This window comes from Pocillopora damicornis, chromosome 4, assembly GCF_964200805.1.
Source record: "Pocillopora damicornis chromosome 4, jaPocDami1.2, whole genome shotgun sequence".
NCBI classification, from domain to species: Eukaryota; Metazoa; Cnidaria; class Anthozoa; order Scleractinia; family Pocilloporidae; genus Pocillopora; species Pocillopora damicornis.
Genome location: NC_142673.1, coordinates 15,445,404 through 15,459,988, shown reverse-complemented (window position 1 = coordinate 15,459,988; position 14,585 = coordinate 15,445,404). Strand labels below are relative to the sequence as shown.

General features: G+C 39.8%; 1 protein-coding gene across 2 annotated transcripts in view; it reads left to right on the top strand.

The window, feature by feature from the left end:
* LOC113671314 (uncharacterized) overlaps nt 1-14,585 on the top strand; it is a 52,070-nt gene that overhangs the window by 34,175 nt on the left and 3,310 nt on the right. For both annotated transcript variants that reach the window (XM_089202969.1, XM_089202968.1), the window contains exons 47-71: nt 538-591; nt 1,162-1,215; nt 2,126-2,179; nt 2,756-2,809; nt 3,307-3,360; nt 3,904-3,957; nt 4,569-4,622; nt 4,919-4,972; nt 5,244-5,297; nt 6,215-6,268; nt 7,072-7,125; nt 7,588-7,641; nt 8,475-8,528; nt 8,771-8,824; nt 9,400-9,453; nt 9,892-9,945; nt 10,816-10,869; nt 11,062-11,115; nt 11,228-11,245; nt 11,589-11,606; nt 12,095-12,112; nt 12,435-12,452; nt 13,597-13,629; nt 13,841-13,858; nt 14,353-14,403. In XM_089202969.1, the coding sequence (XP_089059095.1) occupies nt 538-591; nt 1,162-1,215; nt 2,126-2,179; nt 2,756-2,809; nt 3,307-3,360; nt 3,904-3,957; nt 4,569-4,622; nt 4,919-4,972; nt 5,244-5,297; nt 6,215-6,268; nt 7,072-7,125; nt 7,588-7,641; nt 8,475-8,528; nt 8,771-8,824; nt 9,400-9,453; nt 9,892-9,945; nt 10,816-10,869; nt 11,062-11,115; nt 11,228-11,245; nt 11,589-11,606; nt 12,095-12,112; nt 12,435-12,452; nt 13,597-13,629; nt 13,841-13,858; nt 14,353-14,403 (1,146 nt within the window). The remainder of the gene's footprint in view (nt 1-537; nt 592-1,161; nt 1,216-2,125; nt 2,180-2,755; nt 2,810-3,306; nt 3,361-3,903; nt 3,958-4,568; nt 4,623-4,918; nt 4,973-5,243; nt 5,298-6,214; nt 6,269-7,071; nt 7,126-7,587; nt 7,642-8,474; nt 8,529-8,770; nt 8,825-9,399; nt 9,454-9,891; nt 9,946-10,815; nt 10,870-11,061; nt 11,116-11,227; nt 11,246-11,588; nt 11,607-12,094; nt 12,113-12,434; nt 12,453-13,596; nt 13,630-13,840; nt 13,859-14,352; nt 14,404-14,585) is intronic.

The window sequence follows — 14,585 nt, the reverse complement described above, 5'->3', positions numbered from 1 at the left end:
TTTCGTTCAAAATGGAGGTTTGAAAAGTTTTTAGAATTATACAGTAAAACTAGCAGCTGAAGAAACAAAATGGACTGGTTAGGACGCCAGAGCCTGCTTCTCTATTCTTTAAATTTTTATTTTAAAATATGGCTTTAAGCCCGTTAAGTTACAGGGACGTTCGAGGAACGGGCCTCAGGAGACCAACCTGTAGATTATAACGATAAGACCAGCATCCTCGTCCCGTCCCGTCCCGTCCCGACCTTGTTTTCCCAAATTAAATAAGCGAACGTGTTATCTAACTAAGATTCATTAGGACGGAGTAAGCTGCAACCAAAAGCTGCACGAGGTATTTCCAGGATTGAACGGACACGCGAAAACTCACCAAGTACAGTTTCGTATTTGTACACATGCAAGCAGTAGTCCATGTTGCTGAAGTTTCGGGTGATGCTGTTCATTTGGAGTGAACAGAAATAAAATAAGAAGGGAAATGACACAGCGAGGCATCTTTTACACTAACTGAATTGTTGTTTAGCTGTACAATATCTCTTGTTTCAGGGAAGCCCTGGAAAAAATGGTCCACCTGGTATATCTGGCGCCCAAGGAGAACAGGTAAGTCATCGTAAATACTGAGAAAGCATGGTCTCCGAAAGGAAGATAACGTGTTGCGTGATAAGCCCAAGATTTTTGCTTGACAAGCCCAACTGTGTATGGTGAAGAGCCTGAACTACGTTAGCGAGGGAAACAACAAAAACAGGGTTTCGATGGCGATAATGTGCAAGGCGACTGTGCCGTAAGGCGAAAAACCAAACTCATGAGCCTGCAAAGACAGGCTTAACAGAGGTCTTACTCTAAAGTCAATAGTCAAAAACGCAATTTCGATTGACTGTCGCAGTAATAATACCACAGTAATCACAACACCCATTCGGAGCAAAGAAAAACTTCGTTAGGGGCCAATGAGAACTGAACTGCGAGCAAACGTTTAGTTCAAGTTTTGCATCAGCTTGAAAGAGCAGGTGGGACGAGTTCTCTGGATTAATCACGGAGTCAGAAATAAAGTAACACCAAAGTACTACTGGCCCTCATTTAGAACTTTCTTGAGCACTTGTAATGTTGATCGAATTCTAGCCAAAAGTAATGACATCAGTAAACTCTGTTAACCATCGTTCATCTCGTTCCCAGGGCCCTCCAGGACCTTCAGGAGCAAAAGGTGACCGTGGAACTTCCGGTGCGCCTGTAAGTACTAGTGGATAAACGTTATGATTATTCAGCGGTGTTATGTTGACTTGTTTGTTTGTTTGTTTTTAAAACATTATCGGTAATAGTCAACCTCTTTCACTCTTGGGACTAAAAGTATATTTCTCCTTACAATGTGAATACATTTCGAGCCGAAAGATGATGAGAAGAAACTGTGATTTCTTTATGGGGGTAAGCTTTGCCGGGATTTAGCAGCAAACTCTAAGGGCTCATGTGAGAATGAATGTATGGCAGACAGATCAGTTAGTTGATTGTTAGATCTTGGTAGTGTAAAGGCCACAGAAAAATTGATTTGTGAGATGTGTAGGATTTTATTAATCATCAGTATCCATATTCTCCATACTCTTTGTATACATTGCCTTTGGTACTGACAAGGAGAATTCGTTTAACAATCAGAGTTTCTTTGGTTGGCGATATATTCTCTATTCTTATGATCTTAATGAATGATTTAGCAGTTTTACGGAAAGGAGAAATTGGATGCTGGTCACTTAGGTTTTGAAGGGTTAAGTTACGGTCCCCTCGAGTATCGAACCCGCCTTGTGTAATAACCATCGGACACTTTGGCCTTTATCCTTATTAAACCTTATCATACGCCTTGATCGGATCGTCTTGTCGAAAGACTCGTCTGTAGAAAAACAGAGAGGAATATTATGAATTTAAAAGCCTGGTTTTCCGATGAAGAGAGATGTAAAATAGATAAGTGATCAGCGTAGAACAAAGAAACAAATATGAGTGTAGCATTCAGTGTTGTTCGCAGATAGTTATTGCTGGTGTGAAAGTCACTCTATATCCAGATAAGATACTAAGTGATGAATTGGCTGTCTTCTTTTTTTTTCCCTTACCTTTGAGGTATTTTTGTGACACTTCTGTTTGCCTTGTTATTTTTAAGGGAGCTCAAGGTTCTCAAGGAGGTCAGGGAACACAGGGTCAAATAGGATCAAAGGTAACCAAACTATCCTCATCTGTAGAGTGCCTCGAGTCTCGTAACACAAAAACTAAAGTAGTCATCGTAGGTCAATCAGAACAAAGGTCCACATTACTAGCGCTGCAGGACGCGCGTTTCTCCGCCTGTAGGAGGGTTTGAGAAAAGTCGGGGAGAGGTTTGCTTGCGTGCTATACACCTTGCAGATCTCTCGCCAGTTCGTGTACTTCAAGGCTTCATACTTTCCCGCGGGCGATGAAGTGTTCGTGCTGAAGCGCTTCTAATGAGGACCTACTCGCTGGCTAAACACAGGGCAACATCACCAAGAGCCAGTGAGAACACAAATTATATGCATTAAGACGACTCCAGGTGCTGTTTGCATTTGATTGGCTGAGAATTTTTTTGAGACCAATTACTGAGGAAAGTAACGCATAATCAATTCCCTCCCTAATTGCTTTCAACACTCATTTGAAAATACTGTATTGCGCTTTGATATGTCTCTTGCTTTCAGGATAAGTACCCAGATGTAGTTTTGAGGTTTGTAGAGGATATTTCTCTTTTTTTTTTTTTTTTTTCATCACTCCATTTTTTCATCAGGGACCACGTGGACCGAAAGGAAGCACAGGTAGCGACGGTCTCGATGGTCCAAAAGTAAGTTAAGTTAGTTTCTCCCTGTCCAACATTGCGTGGTCTACTTGGTTTTCAAAATTTTAACTAGTTTAACTAGAACATTGTTTGGTTCCTTTTAGCTGTGCGCTCAGTGTCAACTATAATCCTGACTAGAAGTTTCAGCGGAACTCTCAAAAAATACACACATATGTACGAGGCTTAGTCTTCATTCTCCTTGATATCTTTAATCCACGTAACCTTGGCCCACACCTTCCCCCCCCCCCCCACGACATTTTGACAACGGAGGTAAGAGTAAGAGGAGTAGGGTAAAAGGGACTGTACAGTTTGAGGGATGCGTTGTTTACGCGCGTGCTTCTGAAAAGAGAAACAAGATTCTTTTACAGGGCTTTAGCTTCGTTTGATGTTGAGGCAAAGGTGATTCTTAAAGCTGGGTCCCTTTATAGTCTACCATAACATTTTGTCCCTTCCAATGCGTGTTTGGTTTTCATCGTAGTTTCCTCTGTGGTTATTTGTCTTAGGGAGAGGCCGGAGGGATAGGACCAGCTGGAGAAGACGGACCACCTGGAAATGCTGTAAGTTTAAAGTATTAGCAGTAAATGCTACGCAAACTGCGACTAAGAAGATGCATTCAATGATCAAAAAGTTTAGAATAACATTTGAATTTTTTGGCTACTGCTTCCTATAGAGGGTGAAGCCACTAATGTCGTCGAAATGAGTGAGCGAGTGATGGTAACTGTAGAATTCTGATCTTGTCGATTAGTAACTTTTGGAACAGGGTACTCATAAATATGTGGGCTGTGGCAGGTTTTCTGTCTCAGAAAAATCTTTTGCAACACTACCTTCTAGCATCATTATACAGCCTCTAGTTCTTTTCAATGCTATAAAAATTGTGCTATATCAGCAGCCACATGCAGTCTTAAACTGCCTGTTTTTATCGTAATGGCTTCTTTACTGTTCGAAAAGGAGATGTAACAGGAAGGTGGCGTTTCGATTAAAGAACAATCTGAGTTAGAACCATAAAAAAACGTCTTCTACCTTAAAATTTATGCTCAGGTTTACTTGATAATAAAACAGTTATTTGTTTAAATGTAAAATGGTGGTTTTTCCTCATCCAGGGTCGAGATGGTTTACCTGGTCAGCCTGGAATAAAAGGTCAACAAGGACAAATGGTGAGCATTAAAGGATTATTACCAACTATTCACCTCAGTAGTCACCAAGTACTAGATTCTTTTTTGAGGTGTGAATAGAATCTCCTTTCTCATGGGGTGGCGCAGCAACATGGTGGCAATCACCAAAGCCTCCATTTTGAGCCTTAGGCGGGTTGTGTTGTGGTATGGGGGAGGACATCAGCATCCCATCCAGGATTAGTGGACATACTCCTTGTCACTTCGTGGGAGACGCACTGGACCCTAATGGTCAGTGTGCTGGACTCTGGGTCGAGAGGTCCTGGTTCGAACACTGGACTCCGGGTCATGGGTCCTGATTCGAGACCAGGCTGCGTCAGTGTTGTGTTCTTGGGCAAAACACTGTACTCACACAGTGCCTCTCCACATTCAGGAGTATAAATGGGTCAGGGATTTTAATAATATGTAGGGGTGTAACCTTCGGGTGGACTAGCGTCCCGTCTAGGGAAGAGTGATAATACTACTTTTCGCTTCATGCTATGGAAACTTGGATAAGCTCCGGCTGGATGGACTACTTGGCTCGAGCCGTAGAAACGGGAATAGGCGTGGGCAATTATGGGTACTTTTCCCTTTACTGACCTGTTATTTCTCTACAGGGTCCACCAGGAGCAGTTGGTTCCCAAGGAGCGCAAGGAAGCAAAGGAGAGGCGGTATGACCATGTCACTTGTCCATTTTAGGAGTTTAAGAAAAATGAAGGGAGAAATAACAGCCAACCAACCACGATAAAACAAACATATTTTATATTGTTGTAAGGCGTTCAGTTGTAGTGGTCTTTGGATTCGAGAAACTTGTTTGCGTTTTATTTAAGTACCGTTACTTGGATCATCGGTCTATTATTTTCACTGTTTGGTGTATTAAACACGGATTATTAACTACCTTTCCTAAAAAAAATGTGTGATGAATTAACATTGAAAGCTTTTTCTTACTCTACCTCTCTTTTTAAAGGGATATCCTGGTATGCAAGGCAGCGTGGGTGCAGTCGGTCCGGTTGGCCAAGCGGTAAAATGATGTCTCTTATGTCAGAAAGTGCTAAAAAAAGAAAGAAAAAATTGAATCAATGTACTCTCTAAATAATTCGCCGTAGTTAAGCCTTTTCACCAGTATACACGCGTGGAAGGTTTGAAGTTGTAAAGATCAGCACTCAGTACAGAATTCAGTTATAACAGAACCCATAACAATTAGTTTACGCATTGACTTAATTGCGTTGTGTTCATAGCTTAGTTTTCGAGTCTCTTTAGTTGTTTCTCTTATTGTTGTCTAATTTCAACAGGGAGACCCAGGCCCTGCTGGCAGAGATGGCGTTGATGGAGCAGCCGGCCTTCCTGTAAGTAACGGAAAATCTAAGTAGGGCACAAAGCACAAAAGGGTATCGACATATATCTTGTAAGCGTTCTATAGCAACACAGCAACAACTTTATTTTTGTACCCAACAGTTACAAGTAAAATTACAGCAATTTCATACTATATGGAGAGCACGGGCTGCACTGTACGGACTAGTAAATGTTTGCTAAAACAATTAGATTATTCGCTCTCGATTTCTACGAGTGCAAGGCGATTCGGGCTTCTTTTTAATCGACTATCACGCCATAAAAATCTCGAGCTCATCATTGAATTGTTAAGTGTCCGTATTTTCGGCAGTTCTGGAGAGGGAAAGGAGAGAAAAGTAAAACATGAATCCTCTAATTTAATAATGGTAACAGGACCGAGTGGAGTCTAATTCGGTCCGTAATCATACGAGTGATCAACAAAATCGGATGACCGCGAGGCGGGAGTTTGATTTGTCAATCACGAGTATGATTACAGACAGAATTAGAAGACACAAAGTCTTTTTACCAATTAATCATAACCGTCACAATTTCTGAAAACAACAAATACATTTACAACAAATACATTTACGACAAATACCTCAGGTAGAGACAAAGTGTAGCGTAAAAATTTCCTCATTTTAGAAATTCCACAGTTTTTTCGAGGATAAGTGGTTGTTGCTATGGTTATTGTGATCAATTCTGTGATTGGTGGATTTGGCTGAAAGGACTAAGTATGATTGGCTGCTTCAACTGTCCGATTACAGGTGTTCGATTACAGCCAACAGTCCGATTACACTGTCCAATGACAACTGTGCAGAATAAAAAAGCTAATACACCTATCGCATATGAGGAAATTGTAATGGTTATGATGAAACAAAAAATAAAGAAATCTTGATGATAAAAACAGAATGTTAAGCGAGTTCTAATTTCGCAGGGACCTCAAGGAGCAAAAGGAGGCACAGGACCACCAGGCTCTAATGGTCAGCCGGTAGGTGGAAAGACCAATTATCAATTTCAACAGTTACTCCTGGTGTTAGGGCTGCGTTACGCACAGTCCATACAGCCAAATAATCGTGTAGTATTACTCTTCAACCTTCGTTACTTCGGAAAAGCAGATTTCCACGGTTGGAGAAAGAGATTGTAGACTGTATGGCACCTGAAATACTCGTAGGTAACAGAATTTGTGGCAATCCCCTTTCAATTTTATTGATGAAAGAGATCGTTCTGTCGTGCAATTAAAATAATGTGCAAAGTTGTCCTCCATGTGAGAACTGCGAAGTAAAACTGAACTACTGAACACGCCCAGATGCGAAGGGAAAAAAACTGAGAGATTCGACTGAAAGGCCATCCTGGTGACTATAAACTTTTCATGCGATTACACCCTTAATCAATACGAATTTTCAATAACCCTTGATTATGTTTTCATACATGGTTGTTCGTCTAAACCCAGCACTAACCCTTTACACTCTAAGATCAGTATACATTTTCTCCACACTGGTCTCTCCGCATTTTACGATAAGAAGAATTTGTTTGACAATCAGGAGCTTGTTAAATTGGTGATCATTTCCGTAATTCTCTTAACCTTTGCATTTGATTCAAGATTGATACTGTGAGGAGAATTAAGAAGCCGGTCACTCTTAGGGTCAACCTCCTTACATCTTTACTCTCGTGTTCCTATGTCATGGACAAGTTGCAATAAGATACAATTTTACTCATTACACATCCAGCGTACAATATTCCCCATCTGTTTATGAAATACAATGATGTTGGGTTCAAACATTTGTGTTTCAGGGTGCAATCGGTCCACGAGGTTCCCCAGGACCCCGAGGTGCAAAAGGAGAAAAAGTAAGGAGTTAAATCTGTTATCAGAAATTTTTTTTATTGTGGCAGTTGCTTAATCATCTAACTCCCAAGGTCTGGTTAGCAGTAATTCTCCTTCTGGAAGCTTTATATTTCCTTTTAAATTAGTTAAGAGAATTTAATATTTTATCAATATTTTGAAATCACTTCAGGGAGTGTCTTCGATAGCGTAATGATAGTTGAGCCGCGGAATCCGAGTGTCAGCAGTTTGATTTTCAATGGGCAATTTCAATTATCATTATTTATTTATTTATTTATTTATTTATTTATTTATGGCAATATTTAAACAGGCTGGCCAAGCTCATGGGAATCTGCTATTGCTGTTGTTAATATTATTTATTTTTGTCCCCCACAGTCATACATTTGGCCGTAATAATTACAATGAGTGGTAGTTATTATTTATCTTACTTAAATGTTTAAAATGCTGCTCTTTTATCTGATGTGCAGGGTAATATTGGAGCTGGAGGAATTGCAGGAGTCGCAGGTGCCCCTGGTCAAGCGGTACGTATCCAGTGACGACAAAAAAGGAATTTCTTGTTCTGATAGTCCCCATCAGATAGTCTCCTTTATTTGGCTTGAACAGTTAAATGAAATGGAATTTGTTCTTAGCCAATTCAGGGTTATTTTCAGACCTCGGCGGCACACCCCGGGAGGTGCATTGTCCCAGCTGTTAGCATGTGAGACTTAACTGGGTCACTTTAAACAGGTTAAGAGAAAGAATTACCATTTCCCAGACTGGTCTGGAAGTTTCATAGCAGTGAGTTTGGCCATCTGTTGAAAAGATGTTACAGTATAAAACCGCGTATAGTAGCCTAAACTTTAAGAGCCTGTTAGGCATATAGTTCTCAGATAAGAACCATTCTAGGCTAAAATCTTAATATAGGTTTTTATTTTTAGAATGTAGATTTTGTTCAAATTTAATACTGTACATCGCATGCGATACAAAAAGGTAGCAAAAGCTAGCCAGAACACCGGCAGTGTTATAAGACCACAAAATTCTACTGTTAATACATCCATAGCTGTGCAACATTTCCGAATGTGTGTACAAGTTAACCGTGTAAAGCGGGGCAATATGAGGCTGGCATATAGCGCAGTATCACACCCACACCCACCAACAAACAAACAAGTTTGTTTGTTTTTTTTTAAACCAAAATTAAGAACGTAATTAAGGACCTTAGGTAGCCTAATTTTACAGTAAACACCATTTATATAAGAACCTATGGAGGCTAATTTGAAAAAACCGAGGTTCTTATATGCGGGTTTTTTAACTGAATACCCTGTAAGGTTGATTTGATTTTGTAAAGTGTAAGTAGTTCTGTTTGTGTTTATTTTAGGGTGCTACAGGACCTCAGGGAAGAGCTGGTGCCAAAGGAGTTGCTGGAAGAAAGGTTACACAGAATATCTGTTTTGTTAGATCGTAGATTTTGCGTTAGCTACCCCGTAATATCAGCGGCATCAGTTATTATTTAGATCAGAGGTTAGTTACCAGTTATAAAAATTTTAAAGAACAAAGGCACAGCCAAGTGTTTCTGCGGTGCCTTATTGTTAGCAGAAATAAGAAAATCTTTAAGGAGAATTGGTCGCTCATGGTACCTACGCTTTGGAAAGTACCCTTTCTTTTTACTGGCAGGGAGATACTGGGGCCCAGGGAGCCGATGGCGAGAGAGGTTCAACGGGAAAAGATGTAAGTTGCTGATGAAGTCAAGTGTGTTCCTGCATTAATGTGACAGTTTTGATTGGAGAAAAGTGTTTTGATACTTATCGAATTTAAATGTTGTGCAGGTTGGTTTATATTCACGCATGACCAGTTCTGATGGTTAACCAGTTGTCTAAAATCAGTTTGATCCTCCTTTGAGTTCTAAGTTCGATCAATACGTTGAAGATACTTTTCATTAAAAGAGTTTAAGGCAAAGTGAAAACTTTTGCACAAGCATATATAAGGTTGATCACATTTTCCTTTGATTTTTTTCGCTAAGACCTCAGATATGAGTTTATCTTTTGTTTTTTGTTTCAATTTTTTTATCCCATTCTGTTCTGGTATTTACCGATCTTACCGGCTTGTTCTCGTTTTATCCTAATATGCTCTGAGACATGGCGGGTGGGGTGCGCACGGCTAGCTTTCTAGTGGGAATCTTGATAAATCTGCTGCCTAGTAGTTTGATAATTGTTTTTCTCTCTCCTTGTGGAAGGGTATTGGTCATTTTCTTTCAGTTGTTAAAAACCTCAGTGGAAAAAAATGAACTTTTTTCATCATTACAGGGTGCTCAAGGCATGCAAGGTCAGCAAGGCGAAACTGGTGTCAAAGGGCACAAGGTGAGTTAATAGAACGAGTAATGGTTGAGTATAACTAAGATAACAGATACATATTTAGCAGTGGACTTGTATTTAATGGCTCGAATTGTCCACGGTTTCCGGGTCAAAAAGAATTTAGACTGTTAGTTTAGTGAAGAAAGGAAAATCGGAGAACTTAGAGAAAAGCGCTCAGCGCAACGGGAATCGAACCCAAGCCACAACGGTAGCAGCCGCGTGCTTGCACCACTACACCTCTGCACCACTCATGCACTTTCCCTGGCTCGAGTATGGTGTCTCAATCGTGATTGAAAGCTGCGGGTGAAACGACCACTCGTGGAGGGTGAAATCAAAAGCTAACCGTAAGGACACAGGACAGAAATCACTGCATTCATAAAAAGAATAGCAGGTACCGATTTCATGTTGACCACTTGTTTACTTTTCTGTTTTGACTGTTTTTAGGGAAATCGAGGCCCTATGGGACCTGTTGGCGCCCCAGGAACAAAAGGACCAAAGGTAGTGTGTTAGAGCTGTCAATCAATGGCGTATTTTGGTTTAAAACTGTCAGCTACTTACCATTGTCGTTGACTCACCCACTCACTAATAGTTATGTTCAAATTCCCTTTTAAGCTCTCCTTCATAATGCATATATTTATTGACCTTGTTGTTGCTCCGTCAACGTTATTAATCTCTAAGACTTCATTCGAAGTATGTTTGAAAGAGCCACGTCTCTGTTCGTCCGTCTTCAAAATCTAGCTTGTACGAAGAGCTCGTCATTTTCCATCCTTGTTAATCTATTCAAACCTTAACCATTTAGCTCCCAAGTTCTAATTGTTAATTCTCCCCTCTGGCTGCAACACATTTCCTTGTTAATTAGTGAGGAGAATTTGGTGTTAGAACAAGATAACAAGTTCTACCTGATAAGTTTGAGTATTCTCATTACTTGTTTGCTGGATAATGTATGGATGTTGTAGGGAGAAGTTAACCCTTGAACTCCCAAGATCTGATTGTTAATTCTCCCCTTTAGATGCGTTACATTCCCTTGTAAATCAGTTACAAAAATTTGGTGTTAGATCAAGACAACAACCTCTTACTGATAAGTTTGAGGATTCTCATAACCTGTTTGCTGGACTTTGTTCAGATATATATAAGGAGAAGTTACATTTTAATCACTTCTGGAATCAAAGGGTTAACCATTTACTTCCCTTTAATTGTCTTTTCCTTATTTTTGCCCCGGTGGTGTTTGACTACATTAGCAAACGATTATTTGAAAAGTTGATTCTTTTTAGAGGCGATTCTCTCGCGCAAAGTATGGCTCGAATTTTATTGATGTAACTTCAGAAACTCTTTTTATTATCAGCTCTAAATGTGTATTCCTTTGTTCAGGGCGAAACAGGAGAGGAAGGATCGAGAGGAACAAGAGGACCAAAAGGACCGAGGGTAAGTGCTCTCCACTTAGAGGAAAAAACCTTGCGGAACCAGTGTAGTAACTGTTTATGAAGTCTATGCATTTCTGTGTCCTCCCTAAGTCACTGCGCATACCTGGGACTGTTTATCCATCAGACTTCTACCATGGGTACTATGCACAGTTGATGTTTGTTTATTTGGTTCTTTATGTGTTTTTTTTTTCAGGGTGTTAAAGGTGAAGTTGGGCCTTCCGGTCCTTCTGGTGTCCAAGGTGTACAGGTAAAGCCATAAACAAAAACTGGATAGATGCACATCCTGTTCTTTACCTTTTCTTAACCTATCCCACCCTACCCCACCATTTATTTCTTTTCTTTTGTCTTTAATCGAACAGGGTAGAGCTGGAGGAAGCGTGAGTTTTGTCACTCTAATTTTTTCCTTTTTTTCTGTCTCTTTTTTATCTGTTAAATTCTAACTCAAAGAATGAATATTTAGTCGGAGGAAGTAGATTTTAATAAATAATAGTAAATATATGAAAATCATTTATGTCAACTGCGGACAAATTATCTTGGCGCGAGAATTGTTTTTCGTTAAGTGTGTAAAAATCATCCGAACTAGCCCCAGAGTTTTTAAGCCTATTATGTAAATTTTTCCACCTGGTGATAGAGTAGAATAGTTGAACTTCAGGAGAGAGAACACGTTTGAACTAATAATTCCTCACAATGATTTTACTCTTCTGTTCGTATCTTTCGCAGGGATCTAAAGGACCCTCCGTAAGTATTGATTTCATAGCTAGTTGCATCCACTTCCAGGAATTTTAAGGTTCTGTTACTTTACATTTGATATCAGAATTGGAAAAATCCTACAGCGTCAGACAAAAACATTTCTTTTCTCGTTTCATTGTAACGTCTTTCTTGTTCATCTCTAACTCTATCCTTTCTTTCAACCGACCAGTTACATCCTTCGCAGCCCCTCTTTCGGGTGTCACACAACGTCGTCAAGGAGCGTTGTGTAACTCCCTAAGGAAGGCTTGCAAAGGAGGGCAGAAAACTGAGGTTTCGTTACATCTTGTGAGTTGGACCATGTATCCTTTCAGGCGAAAAATATTTGACGAAATCGAAAGAAATCGTACAATTTTGTAAAACTTTACGACGCTAGCTTGCTCAATGCTAAATAGAGCCTTTTCATGTTATTTTCTGTACCCTTTATCACTTAAATGTCTTTTCGTTGTTAAACGTCAATTTTATTGTTTTATTTTCAGGGAGAGCAAGGTGTCAAGGTAACGTTTCGTGTTAAATTTTGATTACTACTTTCGAGAACCACTTATACCTATTTAGCCAAGGAACGAGTAGAAATGGGTCCACTTTAATTCGTTCGAATCACGATTAATTCAACTCTTCGTTCACGGGTAACGTTTAAATACGAAATTCGTTCACATAGACAAAATTTAATCTCGATTCGCAAATTTAAAAAAATGAAATCACGACTCACGAGAAAAAGAAACCCTTATCACGTTTCACGAAAAAAGAATAGGCGACCCTCTTAGATTAATCAATTTTGTTTTATTTTGGTATTTATAATTGTGGTTTTCTTTCTTTTAGGGGAGAGTTGGTGCACCCGTGAGTATCCGTTTTTTCTTTTTCATTAGGGACCTTGAGCAGTCAGGACGGCAACGCCAAGGAAGCCTTCGATTAAAAAATGAATTTCTGCCTTAAATTAGAGTTTTAAAAATTGCTGCATTTGTTTATCGTCTCATGCAGCTCCACACCTCAACTTCAGCATAATTTATAAAAGAAGCGTTGAGTTTCAAATGGAAATGAAAATAATTTGTCGTCGCGGTTTCGGTCCGCAGACGACGCAAATTGTGATGATTTCACGTTGTTGTTTTGCATAGGACGGCTAAGAAATGTAGAAAGTTTTAAAACGCATGTGCTGAGCTATTGTTCTGCTAATTAGATCTTTTGTTTTTCCATGTCCTCGTTGCCGTCGCCGTCGTGGTTTGCTTAAGGTCCCTATTGTCGCCCAGATTTAACGAGCACCATCAACAATATCCATTTCTTTGACTGAGAACCTTCTATAACTCATACGAAAACAGCCGTAGGCTGCCAAGTTTAGGTATATTCGTAACGAAACGCTCCTACCCCTAGTGAGTAATAATACAGCCACTACTTTAACCCTTTACACCCTAACATCAGTATGGATATTCACCATACTGTATTTTATATATTTCCCGTGGTACTGACAAGGAGAATTTGGGTAACAATCAAGAGCTTCTTTAGCTGGGGATCATTTCCTTTATTCTTGTGACCTTAATGTTTGATGCCGGAGAGATAATTTAAGGAGAAATTAGATGCTGGTCACTCCAAGGAGTCAAAGGGTTAAAGTATAATTTGAGTGCAGCGGGGGAGGGGGGGGCTGCCTGAGAAATTTGATGCTCTAGGGAGTCCATTATAGCGCTTACGATTATATGTGCGACAAGGCAGTTTGAAGCTTACAAAACACTGACAGTCTCTCACTACAGGTGAATTTGTGTATCCTCGTCTCACAATCCCTATAAACTATGTTAATGTTTGTAACATAACCAAAACAACTTCACTTTGACTCCTTGGTAATGTTTTTTAACTGTCACTGATTCATGTATCGAGATACACACATAAAACTCTGTTTAGACAACTCATTTAACTAATATAGCGACATGTAAGTCGTTTCTATGTGTAGATTTCTACGCGGTGTTAACCTCGTTTTATTTTTTCCGTTACCCAGGGTCCTCCTGGTCCCCCGGGAGTTCCTGGCTCGGTAGGTGTATTTTTGATGTTATGGATTCATGAAAGAACAAGCCAACTGATAGCGTAATGATCGTAACAGTTAGGGGAAAAAAAACGTTCGTATGACGAATCTGTTTTTATGTAATACCTTGGTTTTGAACATCATATGGCCATTCATCATGATATCCCAGTTGACACTAAACAATTATCTTAAATTTTTTTCTTTTTTTTCCTTTTTTCAGGTTGGCGGCCTGTTTGGGGTAAGTTTGTGTTATTCAAATGCATTATGTCATGTGTTATGTGATGACTGGGTCTATTCAATTATGTATCAGTATTCAGGTCACATGATTAGAGCAAGAGTGTCGAAATTAATCCGGGATCGCTTTGGTTTTGCTTTATTTCGTTGTGTGATTGGTCTAGAAAACTCATATCACTTTCTTAAACCAATCAGATTCAAAACCAAAACCAATCGCGATCTGATAACTCGCATTTTCCCGCGTTTCAGGCAGGTTTCCTTCTCGTGAAATTTTCCTTGCTATGATTGGCTGTTCTGATTTCTTTGTTTTTGGTTTTATGGCACTCGATCGAAAAGCGCTCTATACATGGCTGGTTTCAGCCGATCAGAATAAACCTGACGACTTGATAAATATTGCAATCCATCGCAGGTGTACTATAATATGTGGTAAGTTTGACATCAATGTTCTGCAACGGCTAGAGATATTAACGCGTTGGCAAATGTTTTTTTGTCTTTTAGGGAAATTCGCGCAGAAAACGACGATCCGTTTCTAACAATGTGGAAGATCAGGTAATTTCAATCACTTTTTTCACCTTCAAGAGTACATTGCTGTGTTTTGTTTGACATGCGATGCACTAGCCTACGAGCGAGCGCTCATCATCAGCACTTCAAGACACGCGTTTCTCCGCCCCCCCGAGTGAAGATTTCAGACGAGCTGGGGAGAGGTTTGCTTGTGGTCTGACACTAATAAT